Source organism: Orcinus orca, chromosome 12 (genome assembly GCF_937001465.1).
Source record: "Orcinus orca chromosome 12, mOrcOrc1.1, whole genome shotgun sequence".
NCBI lineage: Eukaryota > Metazoa > Chordata > Mammalia > Artiodactyla > Delphinidae > Orcinus > Orcinus orca.
The window spans coordinates 7,646,885-7,666,905 of record NC_064570.1 but is presented as its reverse complement, the minus strand read 5'-3'; the positions used below and the strand labels follow the sequence as shown (position 1 = coordinate 7,666,905).

The following is a 20,021-nucleotide window of genomic DNA, read 5'->3' as shown; positions in this document are numbered from 1 at the left end:
GGGCTTCTCATTGTGGTGGCTTCTTTTGTGGAGCACGGGCTCTAGGTGCGGGCTTCAGTAGTTGTGGCACGTGGGCTCAGTAGTTGTGGCTCGCGGGCTCTAGAGCGCAGGCTCAGTAGTTGTGGCACACGGGCTTAGTTGCTCCACGGTATGTGGGATCTTCCCGGACCAGGGCTCGAACCTGTGTCCCTTGCATTGGCAGGTGGATTATTATCCACTGCGCCACCAGGGAAGTCCTGCAATTTTAAATAATGTGTAGTCTTAGTTTTGATTTTCTTTTTGACCCAAGCCTCATCTACATGTTACTAGTTTTTGGCTATTATGAAACAAAGCTGTTGTGCATATTTGTGTTTAAGATTTTGTGTGGACATAACGCTTTTTTTTTTTTTTTGATACCTAGGAGTGGGATTGTTCAGTGAATGGGGAGTGAGTGAGTTGTCAAACTGACTTCCAAAGGGGTTGTCCATTTTGTATTCCCATCAGCAGTGTGAAAGTTCCAGTGTTTCTACATCCTTAACAACATGATCGTATCAGTCTTCTTAATTTTAGTCATCCTAGTGCGTGTCTAGTGGTACCTCAGTGTGGCTTTAATTTTCATATCCCTGCTGACTCGTGATGTTGGGCATCTTTTTCTGTATTTCTTGGGATGCCTAATGATGAACATCTTTCATGTGCTTATGGACCATTTGGATATCTTTTGTAGTGATTCTTTAAGAAAAATTGTTTTTGTTTTTCCCTCTCATCCCTTAACACACTTTTTTGGGGGTCATCTTACTGTGTTTTAAGAGTTCTTTATATATTATGGGTCAAGTCCTTTTTCAGGTATGTATAGTGTGTATTTTCTCCCAGTCTTTGGCTTGCTTTTTTATTTTCTTAATATATTCTTTGAAGAAAGGTTAGTTCTTAATTTTGATGGACTTCAATTTATCTTTTTTTTTTTTTAATTGTTTGTGCTTTGTGTAGCCTAAGAAATCTTTGCCTGTACCAAGGTTTCTCAACCTCAGCACATTTGACATTTGGCCTGGATAAATCTTTGTTGTGGGGCCCGTCCTTAGCATTGATAAGAGCACCCCTGGTCTCACCCATTAGATGCCAGGAACAACCCTTCCCCCCATTTGTGACAAACAATAATGTCCTCAGACATTTTAAATGACCCCAGGGGGTGGGGAGGAGGCAAAATTACCTGCAGTTGAGAACAACTGGTCTACTCTAAGGTCAAAAATATTCTCTCCTATGTTTGTTTCTGGAAGTTTTATAGTTTTAACTTTATGTTTAGCCCTGTGATCAATTTTGCTAGTTAATTTTTATGTGTGATGTGAGGAAAAGGTGAAATAGAAATAGATCCGTTTCTATGTCTTGATGTTTTATATAGGAGGCTTGCAACTGTGTTTTTAAGTGAGCTTGGGCTATAATTTTCTTTGCTGTACTATTGCCTGAATTTAGTATAAAGAATGTTTGCTTGGGCTTCCCTGGTGGCGCAGTGGTTGGGAGTCTGCCTGCTGATGCAGGGGACACGGGTTCGTGCCCTGGTCCGGGAAGATCCCACATGCCGCGGAGCGGCTGAGCCCGTGAGCCACGGCCGCTGGGCCTGCGCGTCTGGAGCCTGTGCTCCTCAACGGGAGAGGCCACAGCAGTGAGAGGCCCGTGTACCGCAAAAAAAAAAAAAAAAAAGAATGTTTGCTTTGTGGAGAGAGCTTTTAGTATTTTATATGCTGTGGAACAGTTTTTGTATAGGATGGACAATTTCTCTTCCTTAAATTTTGGTAGAACTCACTGGTAAAACTATCTGGGCCTGGTGCCTTTGTGGAGGTAGAATGTAGTGGAAGAGGAGTTTTGATTATGGTTTCCATTTCATCTACTTTGTTTATTAAGATTCTGTACTTTTTTTGAGCCAATTTTGATAATCTGTATTTTCTGAGGAAATTGTCATTTTAATTATGTATTCACATATAAACATGTAGCATGCTACATATTTGCTTTTGGAAATACTTTTTGAATCTGTAGGTACATTTTAAAAATTCCTGGTTTTTTTCCCCTTAACATATTTACTAAAGACTTTTCTACCCTTTTTTAGTCTTTTCAAAAGAACTAGCATTTTAATTAGTTAATTAATTTATAGTTGACTGCATCGGGTCTTCGTTGCTGTGCGCATGGGCTTTCTCTAGTTGCGGCGAGTGGGGGCCACTCGGTCGCGGTGTGCGGGCTTCTCATTGCGGTGGCTTCTCTTGTTGGGAAGCACGGGCTCTAGGTGCACAGGCTCAGTAGTTGTGCCTTGTGGGCTCAGTAGTTGTGGCTCACGGGCTCTAGAGTGCAGGCTCAGTAGTTACGGTGCACAGGCTTAGTTGCTCCGTGGCAAGTGGGATCTTCCCGGACCAGGGCTCGAACCTGTGTCCCCTGCATTGGCAGGCGGATGTTAACCACTGCACCACCAGGGAAGCCCATAGCACTTCTTTTTTTTTTTGGTTCACCATCTCTATCACCATTAAATCTTGATTTTATTAATTTCTGCTATTTCTAACTTCTACCTAATTTTTATTTTTTCTTTTTTAAAATTTGTTTAATTGAAGTATAGCTGATTTGCAATATTGTGTGAATTTCTGCTGTACAGCAAAGTGATTCAGTTATACATATATATTACTTTCCATTATGGTTTATTACAGGATATTGAATATAGTTTCCTGTGCCACACAGTAGGATCTTGATCTTGTTGTTTATCCTCTTTTTTTTCTAGTTCGAGTTGAAAGCTTAGATCTTTTAAATCAGTTTACATAACTGAGGGATGAATTTAAAGCTATGTGTTTCTTTGTCCTGAGTCCTATACTACTTAGGTTTTGATACATAGTTTTTTCATCCTTCAGTTCTAAATATTTCCTTCTTGTACCCAAAAGTTCTAACTATTTAAACTTCCTGGGCCCACTAATTTTTAAAAATCTTTTCTTTCCCCAGGTAAATGGAATCCCCACCCCTACCCCACCCCCGCACTGTGGGCAGTAAATGTGGTGAAACTGTGGCCTAGCACCTAGTCAAGTTAATAGTGTTCTGTGTGTTTGGAAAAAATGTTCTCTGCTTGGGTCAGAGTTTCATTAATTGTGCTGTTCAGCCGTTCTTTATCATAACTTACATTTTGTTCTGCTTGGTTTCTCTTTTATACTTTGTATCTGACTACCACTTTGGTCAGGGTTCCAGAAGAATGTCTCGTGTTCTGTCTCCCAGGCCAGCAATTCTCCTGTTGTTCATAAGCTCTTCAACTTTCCTGTTTTTTAAAAAAATTCCAACAAGGTTTAGAGTTGATATATATTCACAGCTGCCTGTTCTTCATGGATGCCACAGCTCTTCTCATCCCGTGGGAGATGCATTGTGAAGTCCTGCTCTGATTGCTCTATTAATTCTCTTTCCTTGGGCCCAGTTTCTTTGTTGGCATTTGTCATCTCATTTTCATGGTGTTGGTGCCCTCGTGACGACGGGTGCTTCTTGATCGTGCTCTTTGCAGTAAGCCTTCTCCGGGACATTTGTGGTCTCTTTTTGTGCAGCTGTGCAGGATCGAGCTGGGAGCAGTTGTTGGAGCTTGGCTGCAAGTTGCTGGGGGGAGACTGGGGGATGGGCAGGGCGTTCCTCTGGCTGGTGTGTCTGTGTGGCTGGTCTGAGGTGCTTTTCTGTCCCGAGTATCACGCCCAGCCTTGTTCCTGCTTGGAGACAGCCGCTGGATCTCTGTTGATTGCGGTCGGCAGGGTACAGTGAGGGCTGCCTGCAGGTGGAGTCGGGAGAGCCGGGTTCCTGTGCTGGTGTGGCAGATCACCTCTTTTCTCTGGATCTCCGTTTCCTCCTCAAGAGGGCCGAGAGTGGAGTTTTGGAAGTCAACTGTCCAGCTTTTGAATGTGGACAGTTACCGATCTGCTGAGTTTTGGTTTCCTTCTGTGTCAAATCAGGGTGCTAATCGTGTTTTTAGGGTGGTGTGAGAACCAGAGTGCGTTTAAGTGCCTGGCCATCCTCAGTGTTCATAAACGGCGGTGGCGGCAGTGATTGCTTTATTTCTATAGGTTAAGAGTCTCTGCGTTAGGTCAGTGATATTTTTAGCTGGTTACTCTGAACCCCCGGCTTCTCCGTTAGTGCCTAGGGCTTTCTGCCTCAACCAGAGGGCGTTTCGTCTTTATCCATTCTAGCCGTTGGCACTCTGTGTAAGAGTCCTTTTGAGAAAGAAACATCTCCATCATTTAAAAAAGCTTTAAAACCACTGGGCTGTGTGACTCTCAGGGTCCATTTTGCATCCAGAATTCTGTGGTTGCGAGGTATGTATCCTTCAGGATTCCTTTAGCTCTGAGTAGCAGAAAGCCCAACTCGAGTTCGCTTGCACAAGGAGGTGTAGGGTTGGGCGGGTGCCAGGTGCCATATGTCAGGCGGCCCCAGGCCCTTTCCTGCCGTTTTCTTGGCATCGCCCTCCTTCCTGTGGTGGCTGCATTAGTCCACCATCCAGGGGAGAAGAGAGAGCCTCCTTGTTTGTCTTTTGTAGGGGCCCTGGAGGCCCAGAGGACTAATGCACGGTGTCCGTGGTCAGAAGGGGCTCCCATCCCGGCTTCCCTGGAGGGGGTGGGTGCTGGGTTCTGGGGCGTTTGTTGTAGGTGGGGAGCGGGTGCAAGAATGCGGCCGGCGGGATGGATGTGAAAGCCCTTCGTCAGCTCCACTTTGCCGTACAACTTAAGAACCAGCTGCTGCTGCTGGGGTTTTGAGGTGCCCGAAGCAGTGTGTCACATGCCTATTTCTGTCCTTATGGTAACCAGCACGGCGGGGGGGCCGGCCTGTGTGCAGGGTGGGGAGATCCCAGTCCCTCTAGTTTCTGGGAGCATGAAAACTTGCCTTTCAGATCGACCAGAGACCTTCGCTGGCATTTTGCTGTTGCTTTTAGATCCTTTGGTGAACCTGCGGAGGGCAGCTTCCCCAGGGCTACAGAGCAGAGTCCTGCACGTGTCACTGCTCATTGGGGGCCAGGAGAGTTGCAGGAAATCAGAGGTTGTGAAAGTATCAATTCTAGTTTTGTTTCAGGATATGGAGGGGCCGGGGAAAGACGAAGGAATGTGGAAAGAGTGAAACGTGGCCTTTGCCGGTGGCAGCCTGGGAGGAGCTGTCTTTTATATCAGAGCCTTTGTGCTTTAATGCTGTAAATATCCTTCGCACATACGTGTGTGTGGTAATAAAACATGCGGAGCGCACACGGAGAGCTCATCCAGGGGTCGACAGCCCACTGGGTCTTGATCGTGTGTGACGTTAATTTGTTACCATCTGTGTGATTCTCTAGTTGAAAACCAGTTAGACATTTAAAAAACACTGTTCTGTACTGAAAGCCACTCCCCAGCACTCCTGGCCTCTCACCCCTGGCCTGCAAACAGAAACCCAAACCACCAGCTTGGACGTGCTGAAGGGGTGGCTTCCTAGAAGTGACAAGGGCGCGCCTCCACCGAGCCACCTTCTGTGTCCTCTGAGGCCCCTCCACCTGCTGTCTGCCGGAGGAGTGTTACCACAAAACAGAGTGAGAAGCCCACAAGGCTCTCTCTCTCTCTGCCTTTTGAGGGTGGATCCTTTGCAGGGGACCGTGTGAGTTAGACACTTGGGTGGATGGGCTGAGTGAGGCAGGGGAGAGGGTCTGTGGGTGGAGCTGTTGCATGGAGGGTGCACTGTCCCGGGGTCTTGCTGTAGGCGGAGACCTGCGCGTCTAACAGGGGAAGGGTGTTCTAGGCAGAGGGACCCACGTAGCAGTGCTCCGGCGAGGATGCTGGCTGACGTGGCTGGAACACCGTGAGCAAGGGAGAGGGTGGAAGGCAGGAATGTTTAGCAGAGGATTAGCTGGGGGCCAGGTCCCACAGGCCATCAAGATGACTCTGAAAAAGAACGTATGTGTACGTATAACTGAATCACTTTGCCGTACAGCGGAAATTAACATTGTAAATCAACTAGACTTCAATAAAAAAATGAAAAAAAAAAGTACAACTCTGGCTTTTATTCTGAGGGAGGCGGGAGCCTGGGAGGATTTTGAGCACAGGAGTGACCTAGAGGGGAAGCTGGTATTTCTGATGGACCAGGTAAGAAGTTATAACAGATTGGACCAGGGTTGTGGTGACAAGTGGTCAGATTGTGGATACTTTGAAGGTGGAGCTGATAGGATTTGCCCATGATTGGGTATGGGATGTAAGGAAAGAAGGAGAAAGGCGGACTCTTAGGTTTTTGGTCTGAGCAATCGAAAGGATGGAGTTCCGTTTTCAGAGGTGGGCAGGGTTGTGGGGAAAGCAGGTTTAGGGACTGCCTGGAGGGATTGGGTGGAGGTTGTGACAGTGTTCGCAGGTCATTCAGGGAAAGTGCTTGGGGAGGGGTGGGGGGATATAGTAGTTCTTTTAGATGAACGCAGGAAGGTGACCGCTGACATGGCACTGTGCTTCCGGTCCCCAGCTGGGTGTTAGGGTTTCTGAGTTGTATGACCCCAGCATCTTGAAGGCAGAGTCTTCTCCTGTGACAACATCACTGGCCTTTGTGAAGAACTCCCCCCAGAGAGTGGCTTCATCAGTATCGCGAGCTAAGCAGCTGAGCTGACTGCCCGGAAATTAGGAAGGCAGACTTCCTCTTGTACTGAGGGCTCTGAAGGAAGGGTACCAGATCTGGGAGGGTTTGGGGGACATTGGTGATGGCGTATGAGGGGACCGAGCCTTAAGGTTTGATATCTTTGCTGTGGGCTGGGTTGACGTTAAAGGCAGTTGAATTCCGACATCCATATAATTAAGGAGGAGGCTTAGGCTGGAATTCAACCCTTCTTTCTGCATTTGAGGAACAAGGTATGAGAGCATCTAGATTTTAAAAAGGTCCTCAGCGAGCAGGGTTTCGGGTTGAAATCCTGGCCCGCATCCTGGTACCATAGAGTTGATGGGAGGAAATACGGCAGGTGTAGCAGAGGCAGGACAGGCGGTCCTTCGTGGTAGATTTCTGTTTTGGAGTGCACGTGCCGATTCACCAAGAAGCCCAGCCTTGCAGTGCGGTGAAACCTCTTGAGGGAGAGTATGACCTATCCTTTTCCACAAGGTTCCGATTCATCGGACCTCTGTTCTGGTGGCAGCTGGTGGCTGCATGGTGCAGGCTTGGGTGCTCCCAAGTGCCTGTTCTGTCTTCTGAGACGTCCCAGGAGGTGGCTGGTGTGTGCGCGGATCTCTGTGTGTGTGAGCGCGTGTGTGTTCAGAGCCCCCGGTCTCTGTCTTGAGCTGCTCCTGGAGATGGCCCCCAAACAAGGGTCTGCCCCCCCCCCCTTTCCGTCTCCTCTCCAGGGCCTGGCAGTGTCGTGTGACAGTCCTTTAGGATGGACTCAGCAAGGTAAGTCGGTGAACTCAGTTTTTAGGCAGTCTGAGTCCTGCTGTTGATCCAGGTGAGAGCTTAGATCGTAATAGTCTCAAAAGCTCCACGTTCCCAGTCTTGATTTTCCTCGCTGTGGCTGTGAGGTAGACAACTTTGTAGACTGGAAAGGTGGGGCTCACAGAGCTTAAGTGTGTCCCACAGGGCTGGTCAGGGCGAGGCAGGATTCAGGCCCAGGTGTGTGGGCTCCTTCCCCTGCTGCCCTGGCACCTTTCTGGGGGAGCTTGCCTCTAGTTCACGTGACCTCTCCCGGTCACTCACTCACGATGCCGGTTTTAAAAGCATCCCTGTCAACCCCCTGGTGCCTTGGGCCCTAACGCTGACTTAGAGCCTCGCCTCCAGCGGATCCCTCTCCAGACACTGGCTTCCTGCTCCCAGACCCTGCGTAACTACCAGGGAAAACCAGAGACTAAAGTCTGGCATTTCCTTGCTTTTTTTTTTTTGCTGGCTCCATATCTTTATCCACAGCTTTGTGGGTTTCTTAGAATAGGAAGTGAAGTACTTCCTATATAAGCGTTGGCCATGATGCTGTGTCAGACTCATGTGTCCCCCTGGCCTTCAGATCAGGGTGCATATTTATTGTGTCAGATCAGATTTTTCTCTCTTAGTGTCAGCAGCAAAAAGTTATTGACAACAGTGGTTACATTATGCTCTTGACATTTGTGCTGCAAATGTCCGTTTTGGAAACCCTGCCTCTTTCCATGACCTCCTTTCCCTCTGCCATTTCCCACCACTCCCTCCCCTCTTCCTATTTTAGGAGACTGTTGCAGATTTTGAAGGTTGGTGGTCTGGAGGTATGAGCTGAGAAACTATCTGATGATGATAAGGGGCAGTAGTGAGCCAAATGTTTCCTGAATGTTCTGTTAGAGGACTTGGATGCAGGCCAGAAGCAGAGAAATCCTTTTTGATGTTCAGGTTGCAAAGACTTTGCATTCCCCTCATCCCCCAAATTTGGTATTCGCTGCTCACTCTAGATTCAGAAAAACATTCCCTTTAGCCAGTGACCATGCTATGTGAGTTTAGCTTGTATATCTTTTATTTTTTTTAAAAAGGAAGCCAAATTATAGATTCGTACATGCTTACTAATTTTGTTACTGATTACATCGTACCTCTATCCTGCTTTATGTACCAATGATTGTAGGCCGGTAATCAAGTGTTTAACAGCCACATGGCCATTACCATAACCCCAAGACTCATGGCGAGTGGGGGAACTAAGATTTCAAAAGAGTGTGGCCGTGTGGCCACATGTGAGTGAAGGACAGAATGAAGGTTCATGGAGCTGTTTTGGAGGGAAGGGACTCAGTTTTCTTTTTTAAAATATTTTAAAAACTTTAAAAAATTATTAGTATTTTTGGCCACACCACATGGCTTGTGGGATCTTAGTTCCCTGACCAGGGATCGAACCCACGCCCCCTGCAGTGGAGGCTTGGAGTCTTAACCACTGGACCACTGGGGGAAGTCCCAGGGACTCGGTTTTCTAAGATTTTTTTTTCTTTTCTTTTCTTTAAGGGGTTGGGCATACCATACGTTTTATAGTGGGACTTTATATACTTCATTTTAGATGTTAGCTCTTTTAAAAATTTAGAAAGAACCGCAAATTATATTTGCAAGGTGTTGCAGTTTTGCAGGTATTCAGTGATGATAATATATGAAAACTTGAGAGGTGTCACATTAAGACACCAGTGTCACATAGTTGAGAATAATTGTCCAGTTGTAGCCTTCTGGCTTTTTTTTTTTTTTTTTTTTTTTCGGTACGCGGGCCTCTCACTGTTGTGGCCTCTCCCGTTGCGGAGCACAGGCTCTGGACGCGCAGGCTCAGTGGCCATGGCTCACGTGCCCAGCCGCTCCGCGGTAAGTGGGATCTTTCCGGACCAGGGCACGAACCCGTGTCCCCTGCATCGGCAGGCGGACTCTCAACCACTGCGCCACCAGGGAAGCCTGGCTTTTTCTTTTGACTGCTCTCTTTTGGACAGACGTTTGCACCGCATTCAGTGGAGATGGCTTTGTGTTTCTCTTCATGACGCTTTCTGATCTCTAGGCACTTGTGATAGCCAGTTAGATTTGCTTCTTCCTTGCTACCTCTAGCTTGGTCCCATTTTGACCAGGTTGCGTTCTCAATGTGGCATTTGCCGAACAGGACTGGGAAAGTAGAAATGCCTTCCTGCCTCTGGGTTGGTTGACACAAGTATGCTACTTGTGTACTTCCTTCTAATTGGTGATCTGCCAACACCTTTCAGGATATTATGAAATGTAAACCAAATGAGGTTAAAATGGAACCTCTGTGCCACCGAATAGACGCAGACTGACTGCCATCGTCCAGGGTAGTTTCGGCAGAAGCGGTGGGATTACAGTCAGGGGCAGATGGTCTCAAGTTTTCTTTAACCAAGGGAACGACAGCCTGTGTGCTCACCTTATACAGTGAGATGAATTGTCCACCTCCAGGGCATATCTCAGCCACAGAATTCATTTTATTTTTGTATTTTTTAATATAATTAATGAATTTTGGCTGAGCTGGGTCTTTAGTTGGGGGATGTGGGCTTCTTAGTTGTGACATGCATGTGGGACCTAGTTCCCCGACCAGGGATCGAACCTGGGCCCCCTGCACTGGGAGCGTGGGCCACCAGGGAAGTCTCCAGAATTCACTTTAGAATCAGATACTATCTCCTAAAGTTATTTGCCTTGTGTGCGACTTCTGTCCTCTCCCCGTTCCCTGCTGGCTCGCTGGTTCGATCGCAGAATGCTTCCCAGTTACTGATGACGCTATTGGACTGTTGGCTGAGGTTTTCGGAGGGCAGCTTTCTGCTGAGCTAAGGAGTCATTTTAAAGGAGGGTGTGCATCTGAGGCGGGGAAAACAATACAGATGTGTTCCTCCTTAGTGGAATCCTCAACCGGCCTGGATACAAAAGTGAGGTGAGGGCAGCCCATGGGGAGGAGGGGGCTGAGGGAATTGATATTCTTTCCATGGAAACCAGTTGGGTGTGGGAAGTAGGTTGCTGAAGGCAGTGCCTCTGGTGTGTGGCAATTCAGACTGTGCAAAAGAGGAAGCAGAACTGGACGGGATGGAGGGGAAATAGTAGCAGAAGTTGAAAACTTAGGCAAGAACTTGAGCTCAGAAAAGTGTCTCATCTGTTGATCAGTTTCACATAGGGTAGCCTGGATCTTCACAAAGGTCACAGCCTCTCTCTTCTCTTGTTGTGGAGCATGGGCTATAGACACACAGGCATCAGTAGTTGCAGCTCGTTGGCTCAGTAGTTGTGGCTCGCGGGCTCTAGAGCGCAGGCTCAGTAGTTGTGGTGCACGGGCTTAGTTGCTCCACGTCATGTGGGATCTTCCTGGATCAGGGCTCGAACCCATGTCCCCTGCATTGACAGGCGGATTCTTAACCACTGTGCCACCAGAGAAGCCCCTGGATCTGCCATTTTAGGGGCATCTATTGTGACAAGATTTAAATTGTAAAGTTTCCTGGAATGGTTTGCCAGCTTCAGTGTTATAATTGAAAGTAAATATTTTCTGAAAAGTTAAAAAAAAAAAAAACGTAAAAAAATTGAAAGTAAATGAGGCAGTTTACCTTAGTGTAAGCGCTGGCCCGTGGGGCCGAGACAGGCCTGGCATAAGCCTGGCCTTGTCATTTCATACTTGGGTGATGTTGGGCAAGGAGCTTCAAGTCTCTGAGCCTTGGAGTCTCTGGCTCTGAAGCAGAGGAGTTCGGGAGAGTTGATTAATGGCGTGAGGTGCTTGGGTGGCTTGCTGAGTGGCCGTCAGCACCTGTGGTTGAGAGTTTGCTGTGACGCGTTCTTAGTTCACTGACTGGCTTCCTTCCCAACCTGCCAGCATATATTGATTCTGTCCATATATATGTCCATATGTCATTCTGGGGCAGAGGACACTCCTGTCCAGAGCCACGGGGCAGTTGGGGATGCCAGACACCTAAGAAGATCTAGTGATGGGTGGTGGGAAATGCCAGGAGGGCTGGCATCAGAGCTAAGGATGCAGCAGGAACTAGCCCACGTGGTCTGGGGGGCATTGCATGCGTACCCGTGTGTCTGATCGTCAGGTTTGCTTTGAAATGAATTTGGAGTTTTTAAGAGGGCGAGGGGGACATTGGCTAGCAGCATGTTATACTCTGGAAAATGAGGTAAGAATGGCAAGGATTTTGCTTGCTTTTGCTGGTTTTCGAAGCCAGGGTTCTAACACAGGTGGTTTTGTGTCCGGAGGAACATTTCTAACCGGGATTAGGCTGCCTCCTCAGAGGATATAAACTGAATTTTGCAAGACTTGGAAGTGGGTGGGGCTTCTGGGTGATGCTCCCCGGGGACCACCCGCTTCCTCCGGCCTTCGTGGTTCTTCTGCGCCACCTCTTTGCATCCCTGTTTCTCACAGATGAGATGGAGGACGGCATAGAACCATGGTGTCTTTTAGAAGAAGACTTGACCTGATATGAGTGTCAGAGTTTCATGAAAATGCCCACTGGGCTTTCATACCTATCCTGCCGCAGGAGATGCTTGTAGCGCAGATGTATTTAAAACATTTGTGTGTGTGTGTGTGTGTGTGTGTGTGTGTGTGTATCTCTGAACGAAGACTACATTTCCACACAACTTGCAGGTATTTTATTCCACCGTTTGTTTCCTGCTAAAAGTTTAAAATTTTAATATTACAGCTTAGTTTTCTCTTTGGTCTAATATGTTGGTCTCATTTTTTTCCTGTTAGTTTTTTTTTCCTCTTTATTTGTGTAAGTCCAAGTAGCTTAGTTTAGAATGTAGACTTCCCTGGGAATCTCAGCTGAACAGTCTCAGTTGCTTGGCTCTTAAATAAATCATACTGTTGGGTTTCCTCATTTTGGCTGTACATGTTCACTTTATCGCAGAGAATTTTCTAGTGGAAAACTTTTGGACAAAAGATTATTATTCATTAAATGTATCATGAAATGTTATTTAGTCTATGAACTTTTATTTCTGAAGCCATTCTCTGGTTCTAGAATATGATCATGGTGCTTTAAAACTTTAGCATAAATTTAAAGAATGGTTTCAGCCTAGGCCATTCTGGTCATGTGGCCTTCAATCTGGCCAGGAGTGTAGGATCATCTAGTTCCAAACATGTAATTTTCTTAAAAAGTGCTATCAGATATTTCTGTGATTTTCAAGTTTAATGAAGTCATCTTTAAAAAATATTTCCTCCTAGTGAAAGCTTATCTAGATGATACTTGAATCTAACTGGGGGCATAGCAGGATACACTGTAGTTTTGGGAGTATGCTCCGTGAGTTTTCAGATCGATGATTTCAACGGAGTGATTATCCCTGAGCTCCTGTTGATACAAGGCACTGGGCATGTGTATCTGTTTTAAAGCAAAACGCGTCCATTGGAATCCAAGCGTTTCAAGCCCTGACAGCCTGCAGATGCCCTTTCTCCAGTTTTAAGGGAGATGACTAAGGATTCTTTGCCCAGGTGCTGCAGTTTGGATTTGTGAGTTGCTGCCCTGTGGTGCGTGGTTAAATGAAAGTCCTGAAGAAACCCAGCACTCACGTAGTTTCACAGGGTCCTCACCCCTTAATCTGATAACCGCTTATCATTTTTTTTTTTTTTTTTTTTTTTGCAGTACGTGGGCCTCTCACTGTTGCGGCCTCTCCCGTTGCGGAGCACAGGCTCCGGACACGCAGGCTCAGCGGCCATGGCTCACGGGTCCAGCCGCTCCGCAGCATGTGGGATCTTCCCGGACCGGGGCACGAACCCGTGTCCCCTGCATCGGCAGGCAGACTCTCAACCACTGCGCCACCAGGGAAGCCCACCGCTTATCATTTTGATAAATCTTGACAGAAAGCAAATATGATGAGATACAAATAGAGAAAAGAAATATAGTTGACTAGAGCAACGTCTTTCTTTCTAGGAACGCTGCTTTCCAGATAATCAGGACAACATCCCGCATTTTACTCTTTTCCATCTCTTTTCTGCTCCACAAACACAGGCACTTTCCATCTAGCTTACTTAACTATCACCTCTGCAAAAACAGCAGTGGGTTTCTGTTTTAAGAAAAGCGTAGCATTTTCAGTAACCACATGGATGTCTTTGGAGTTGATTCCTACTCATTCAGTCATTCTCAAATACCTTCACACACCTCTCATGTTCTTAGGATTCTGGAACACTTTAATGATAACATTGCTTTAAATTTGGCTTTAAATCTGATGTCTGCTATCCTGGAAAAACTTAGGGGTCCTGAGTAAGAGATTCACGATTTTCCTTAATTAACTATAATTAACAGAAAAGTTTACTAATACTCTGCACATGAAAACCCTAGCTTAAATTTTTAAGGAAAGATCCGCAGAGTGGGTCTTTGAGTGGCCTTTCTTTGCTTCAAGTACAAAATCAAAACTGCTTCCTTTAATCTGTGTGACCAGGTGTCCCCATCTCCTGGGCGTCATCTTCTCCTGGTCTCTCTATCCACCTTGCTCCAGCCACAGGGCCTTCCTTTCTTTTCCATCCACATGCTGAGTTTATTCCTGCCTCAGGACCTCAAAAGGGCTAGTAAGTCTGCTGGATATTCTGCCCACCACGTCTCCCCCTGGGTTGCTCTTTGTCATTCAAGCCCCAGGGTGAGTATGATCTCAAAAGACTTCCCCAACGACATTAAGTAACTACTCGGTCATTTCCTATCCCATTCTACTATTTTGTTTTCGTAAAAGCATGCTGGTGTTAGGAGATGGACTTTTCCTGTGTATTTCTTTACCTGTTTATTTTCTGTCCTCCCCTGGAATATACACTCCAGGAGGGCAGGGGTTTTTGGTCTGATTGTTGTTTGATCATCGCTGTACTCCTCACTAAGTACTTAAGAAAATATCTTGTGAAGCGAAATGAATGAGGGTTAGTGTAGGTCAAAAGAAACAGGCCTTGATGGCTGATTTTCTCGTGCCTGGTATTATTTGGGTCATTTTCTCGGGCCATGTAACTCTCCTGACTCTGGGAGGTATCTCTAAGGTGTTACCGATGAAGAAGCTGCGTTCAGTGGTAACTGCTTTTGAGCCCAGCTGGGCCCTCACCAAAGCAGCCCAGCCTGTTTTTCAGGTTTCTTGCACTTCAGAGGCTGTCAGAACTCCCAGGGGAGCATTCTGCAGCCCTGCCTGCGTGCTGACTGTGCCCAGGTCCTTGGCTTCCTAGCAGGTGGAATTGATGGGTCCCCAGACCTGGGTTCAGGAGAATGCTTGGCTCCTTGCCTGCCAGTAACCCTGGGTTAGGGCTCCTCCATTGCTGGGCGGGGCTCTGGGGAGGCGGGCTCTGGTCAGGGAGGGGTGTGTTGCCTGGTGTTTTGTCTCCGCTGTGGTAAGTGGACTCCTGGGGGAGTGCATTCTCTCATCCAGCTGGTACTGCTTTGGATACTCCTGACACACACACGGGCTCTTAGGGTTTAGCACCCTCAGGGTCTCACACCCAGGCCCTCCATAATTCCAGGGTAGGCCTAGCCGAAGCAAGTCTGATTTATCTTCCGTTCAACAATACTGTTGCATGAATGTATCCTTGCGTTTTGCGGGGAACTTTTTATTTTCTTTCCTCATTTCCTGTCTACCCTTGCTGAGGAAGTTTTACAAAATGGGCACAACATTTTCCCTGGGAAGAGTGGAGAATTGAGAATAATTTTTATGACAGGACTGACAGAGCATTATCGTTGACCCTTGCACAGTGTGGATGTTAGGAGTGCCACTCCCCTACCCTGCCCACCCCCGTCGAAAATTCGCATATAACTTTACAGTTCGCCCTCTGTATCCGCAGTTTGCTTCTGTGGATTCAGCCAACCGTGGATCATGTAGTTCGGTATATGGCAGTACAGTACAAAAATACACATATTAAGTGGACCCATGCAGTTCAAACCCATGTTGTTCAAGGGTCAGCTGTGTTTTGTCCCAAGTGTGCATTTTGGTTCATAGGCAGTTTGCTCAATATCTACTTTGCCAGAGATTTGAACAGACAGCAAGTTTTTTTTTTTTTGCGGTACGCAGGCCTCTCACTGTTGTGGCCTCTCCCGTTGCGGAGCACAGGCTCCGGACGCGCAGGCTCAGCGGCCATGGCTCACGGGCCCAGCCGCTCCGCGGCATGTGGGATCTTCCCGGACCGGGGCACGAACCCGTGTCCCCTGCATCGGCAGGCGGATTCTCAACCACTGCGCCACCAGGGAAGCCCCAGACAGCAAGTTTTAATGCATGTAAAATGCTGGATAACATTGAATCAACCTAAAGTAAATTTTGTCTGATTTTGGATCAGTTGCCTCATGGCACAGCTTCACCTTGTCAGTTCAGATCTGAACTGTAGCTGTAAAAAGTAAAACCAGAGCTAGAACTGTCTTTCATGCCATAACTAGTTTTTAACTAAGATGAAGTTAAAAACAATCATCTGGCTTTTCAGCATTCCAGTGTGATTGGAAAGGTCACTATCTTAAAATTCAACATGATTCTTGAGCAATGACTTAGACATCTGAGCTGCTATTCTTAAATTAATGGTAGAATTTTAAGTATTTCAATGTTCATGGAGTCTTGAGGCTGCTTCAGGGTGGATTGAACCAGAGTGAGGTGGTATTTAGCGGTTTCTGCCCTGGCTTCTATTCAACTTAACATAGTTTGACTTTAGTATTTTTGGCTAATGAAAGTGTATCTTCTGGGTTATGGTAATCTTAAGCAACTGTGGCTTGAATATGAAAGTAGAGAGAAGTTTAATTATTGGCAGATCAGTGAGAGTGACAAATTGCTTTTCTTCCTTTCTAGTTATACATGGGAAGCTGTTGATACCAGAAATAACATGCTTTATAAAATCAACATCTGTGGAAATGTGAATATTGCCCAGTGTGGAACATCAAGTGCTGTTTGTATGCACGACTTGAAGACAAACAGCTTTCGTTCCGTGGGTAAGTAAAACTACCCTTAAATTACTGGATGTGCAGGAGCCCAATTTTGCAAAAATGACTCTGTATATACAGCTGTCTATACAATTACATATGCTTATGTACATAATATACATTTTATGCTGTATAGGAGTTAAAAGTGGTAACAATTTAAACGTCCAATTTGAGACCAGATTAGGTTACTCCCATCTAGCGGATACTATGCAATCATTGTGAAGAATTACGCACGTTTGTGTTTATTGATATAGAAGGATGTTTTCTCCATGGATCTGCCTCCTCATGTTTTTCTTAAACCCTGTCCTTACTTTTCTCCCTGTTTCACCTCATTTCCTCTAGTACCTAGATCCCTTCCCCCTTGTATCTTTCCGCCTTCTTCTGTGGTGGTTTGAGTCTCAGGCAGTCTGTATTCATATGGGGTCAAAGACGGTCACTGGTTTTGGGCTTACACTAAAAACTAAATAGTCCTAAGGACTGCCCATCCCAGAGGAAAAAGCACAAACCTTTCTCTCCTAGGTAGGGCTCATTTCATTTCCCCCAAAGCCCTCTTTTTTTGGTCAGTATCCCTTTCCTTTGGCAGGGTAATCCAAGTGCTTGACAGCCCTACCAAGTTACATGGAGTGGGAAAGGGGCAGATGCCTAAAGAGACGTAGGGCAGACATAAAGGCAGCCAGTGCCATCCTTGGATGTGATGTCATGGATGTCGGTGGGTGGTGACCTTTTGACCAAGGTGTTCTCAATGGTGAGGTCTGATGGTGAGGGTCAGTCATGAAGTGGAGACAGCGTGTGACCGGGGACAGTGCAGCAGTGAGAAGAGGGAACTCGGTAGGTTTTTGGAGTTGGGAGGGGCAGCTTACTTTGGTAGCTCCATCTCTGATCTTGAATGGAAATTCCTAAGCACAGTTCAAAAGGGCTTTTTAGAAAGTAATGGTTTAGAGTAAGAAGAGCGAGGTCTGGGAGGTCTCCTGGTCAGGTCCAGCGTGTGTTTGATTTCCCTCTCTTCCAGCACGGAGACGGTTTAGATTGAAAACACTGGTAAGAGGGATTTGAGGCCCTGGGTAGAGATCTGAGAAAGCACCAGGTTGTTCTGAATTCTTGGACCAAATTTTATTACTTTGTGATATACTTAAAAAACTTGGAAATGAGATCACCAGTTTCCTGGTTGGGATCTTCTGACCATTCAGAGAGAGAGGCCACAAGTGGGCCTGTTGGCCAGTGTTACTTAGGTTTTCAGAAAGAGGAAAAGTAGTTTTCCTCTTGACTTTATTATAATACTTGGCTATAGCATTTTTGGCTAATGAAAGTGTGTCTTCTAGTTTGTGGTAGTGCAGTATAGTGTAATGTAACGTAGATGTATACCAGATGCACACAAGTCACTAGGAGGGTGATTTGTGAGGTTGGCACAAAATTTGAGAATGACCAAGTCAGGTCGGCTTTGAAAGCCAGGCAGGAGAGTTGATATTTTCTGGGGTAGGTAGTGGATCTGTTATAGGTTCTTTGTGATGATAATGGGGGAGGTAATCTGATAGAATGTGTTTTTAGAAAGCTGGGCCTGATGGACTAGGAAAGGTTGGTTAAAAGGGAGAGTTAAAAAGGTGAATTGTTACTAGTTGATGATGATATAAACCAGCTGTTTCTAATCTCATTTTACCCCCAGACACACATGACATACTTTTCCTAGGGCCTCAAACTCCCTGAGGGAGAGAATGGTATGCTAGATGATGTGTACTTTCAGCACTAGTGGTTATTACCCTGTCCTTCAACTCGGGAAAGCACACTACTATGAACGAATGAGAGGGACATTAACATTATCACAGATAATCTTGAATCTGATCTAATTTTGCTAATTTGTGTTGTACGGTAGAAATAACTAAATTTGTTATTGTAAATTTAGTTTTATAACTAAATAATAACGAAATTTGGTGTGCACTTACATGCCAGGTGTTACGCTTTTAAGTAGACTATCTCATTTAATTCATTCAACAACTTTTGCAGTAGATGATCTCATTTCCCTCATTTTATAAATTAAGAAACTGAAGCATTAAATGGATAAGCAGCTTGCCAGAGGTTGCATGCTTATGGATTTGAATGCTGGCAGGCCAGCTGCAGAGCCTGTCGATTTATTCAGGGTTCTTGTTCTGCTAGTCACAGGGTCACATCAGACAGTTGTAGAGCTAATATGGGAACTACGGTGGGTAACCTGAACTCCTGGCTCTTAGAGGACAGCTGGAAACTAACATGAACTTCCTAGAAAGGAAAAAAAATGTGAATTTTGAAAATAGCCACAAAAACTGGAGCAGATCAGAGGAACAGAAGAGTTAGTTTAACAATAGATCCAAATACATACGAGAACTTAACGGATAACCTAAAATTTGTATGTAATTAAGCTGTTTATCTGTTAGGAAACAACGTTAGACCTCTCCTTCATATTGTGTAACAGAAATTATGGATTAGTTAAAATTAAAAGTAAAAAGACAGTAGAACATTGGGAAAAACCTAGTAACATAGAAACTTAATCTGGAGGAGGTAGGAATTTCTCTTAATAAATGGTAAGAAAACCCAGTAGAAAAACGGCAAAGTCTAAGAACAGGCAATTCACAAAAGAAGAAATCCAGATGTTCAATTCAGCTTCATTAGTAAGCCAGGCGTAAATGCAAATCAAAGCAATAATGAAATCTAGTTTTCCTTCAGTCACATTGGCAGAAGTTTAAATGGTTGAATCATGGACTACTGGCAAGGAGCCTAGAAGCGGGCACATTCGTACATTGCTATAGGAAGATGGTTGTCTGTAACCCTCTGGGAAGATCGTTGTTGATGTGAGTTTTATAGTGCCCGCAAGGGCAGTTTTTGTACTTAGAAACAAATATTAAGACCTCAGTTTTGGTTTAAATAATATTACATTATTTTTGATAAAAATCCTGTGTTAGTTCTTCCTTAGGCCAAGGATATTATATTGTTACATGTATAAATCTAACAGAGTTTAGCAGTCATTTATATGGGGTCTGTGAACAACCATTTGGTTCCATTTACAACCGAGTTGAATCATCTTCACATTTTAAAGTGATTTATACATTTTATATATTTGATTTCTCTTTAAAGTACTTCAGATGTCTGATCTGACAGTAAAAACTTAAGGACTAATAATAATTCTTAAAAATTTAATAGTTTAAATGTAGAAATATGATAAACCTGAAGTTCTCTTAGTTGTTCAAATACTGTCACAATTCTAAATCAATTGCTTAGTTATAACCTTTGAATTAGTTATAAAATTAGACATTGCAAGTATGTAAAAATACTGAATATGTTCACATTCCTCCTAAAATCCTAAATATTAATACCATGGTTTTCATTTAATTAATCTTTCTGAGGGTTAAAAACTAGGTGTCCACTTCGTGAAGGCTGTTACCAGCCCATTTTAACCGAGGTAGCAGACCCACTAAGGAAGGATGTTACGTGAGGTTACTCACCACCAAAGCCTGGGATGCTGCCTGGCTTTTTTATAGGTGACCTGGGTGTAGGATAGAGTGAATTCAATTGTAGTTGCTGGTCATGTGACTTCATTTACTCTTAAGGAGCCTGACCCTTGACTTCAGGTGATACTTACTGTCTGATTCTTGTGTGCACTCACAGAAATCTACAACAGCTATCCAGGTTGATCGCTAGATTCAATTTTGTGTCTCTATTAATATGTGAAAATACCTTTTCCTCTTGTATCTTTAACTTTCTAAAATTATATAATTCTATTGGATATTTAAGGTGATA

The 20,021-nt window shown here is 45.2% G+C and overlaps 1 protein-coding gene across 1 annotated transcript in view; it reads left to right on the top strand.

The window, feature by feature from the left end:
• Positions 1-20,021, top strand: part of IGF2R (insulin like growth factor 2 receptor) — a 110,028-nt gene that overhangs the window by 4,739 nt on the left and 85,268 nt on the right. Inside the window, exon 2 of the mRNA XM_012536407.3 lies at positions 16,126-16,265. Within this exon, the coding sequence (XP_012391861.2) occupies positions 16,126-16,265 (140 nt within the window). The remainder of the gene's footprint in view (positions 1-16,125; positions 16,266-20,021) is intronic.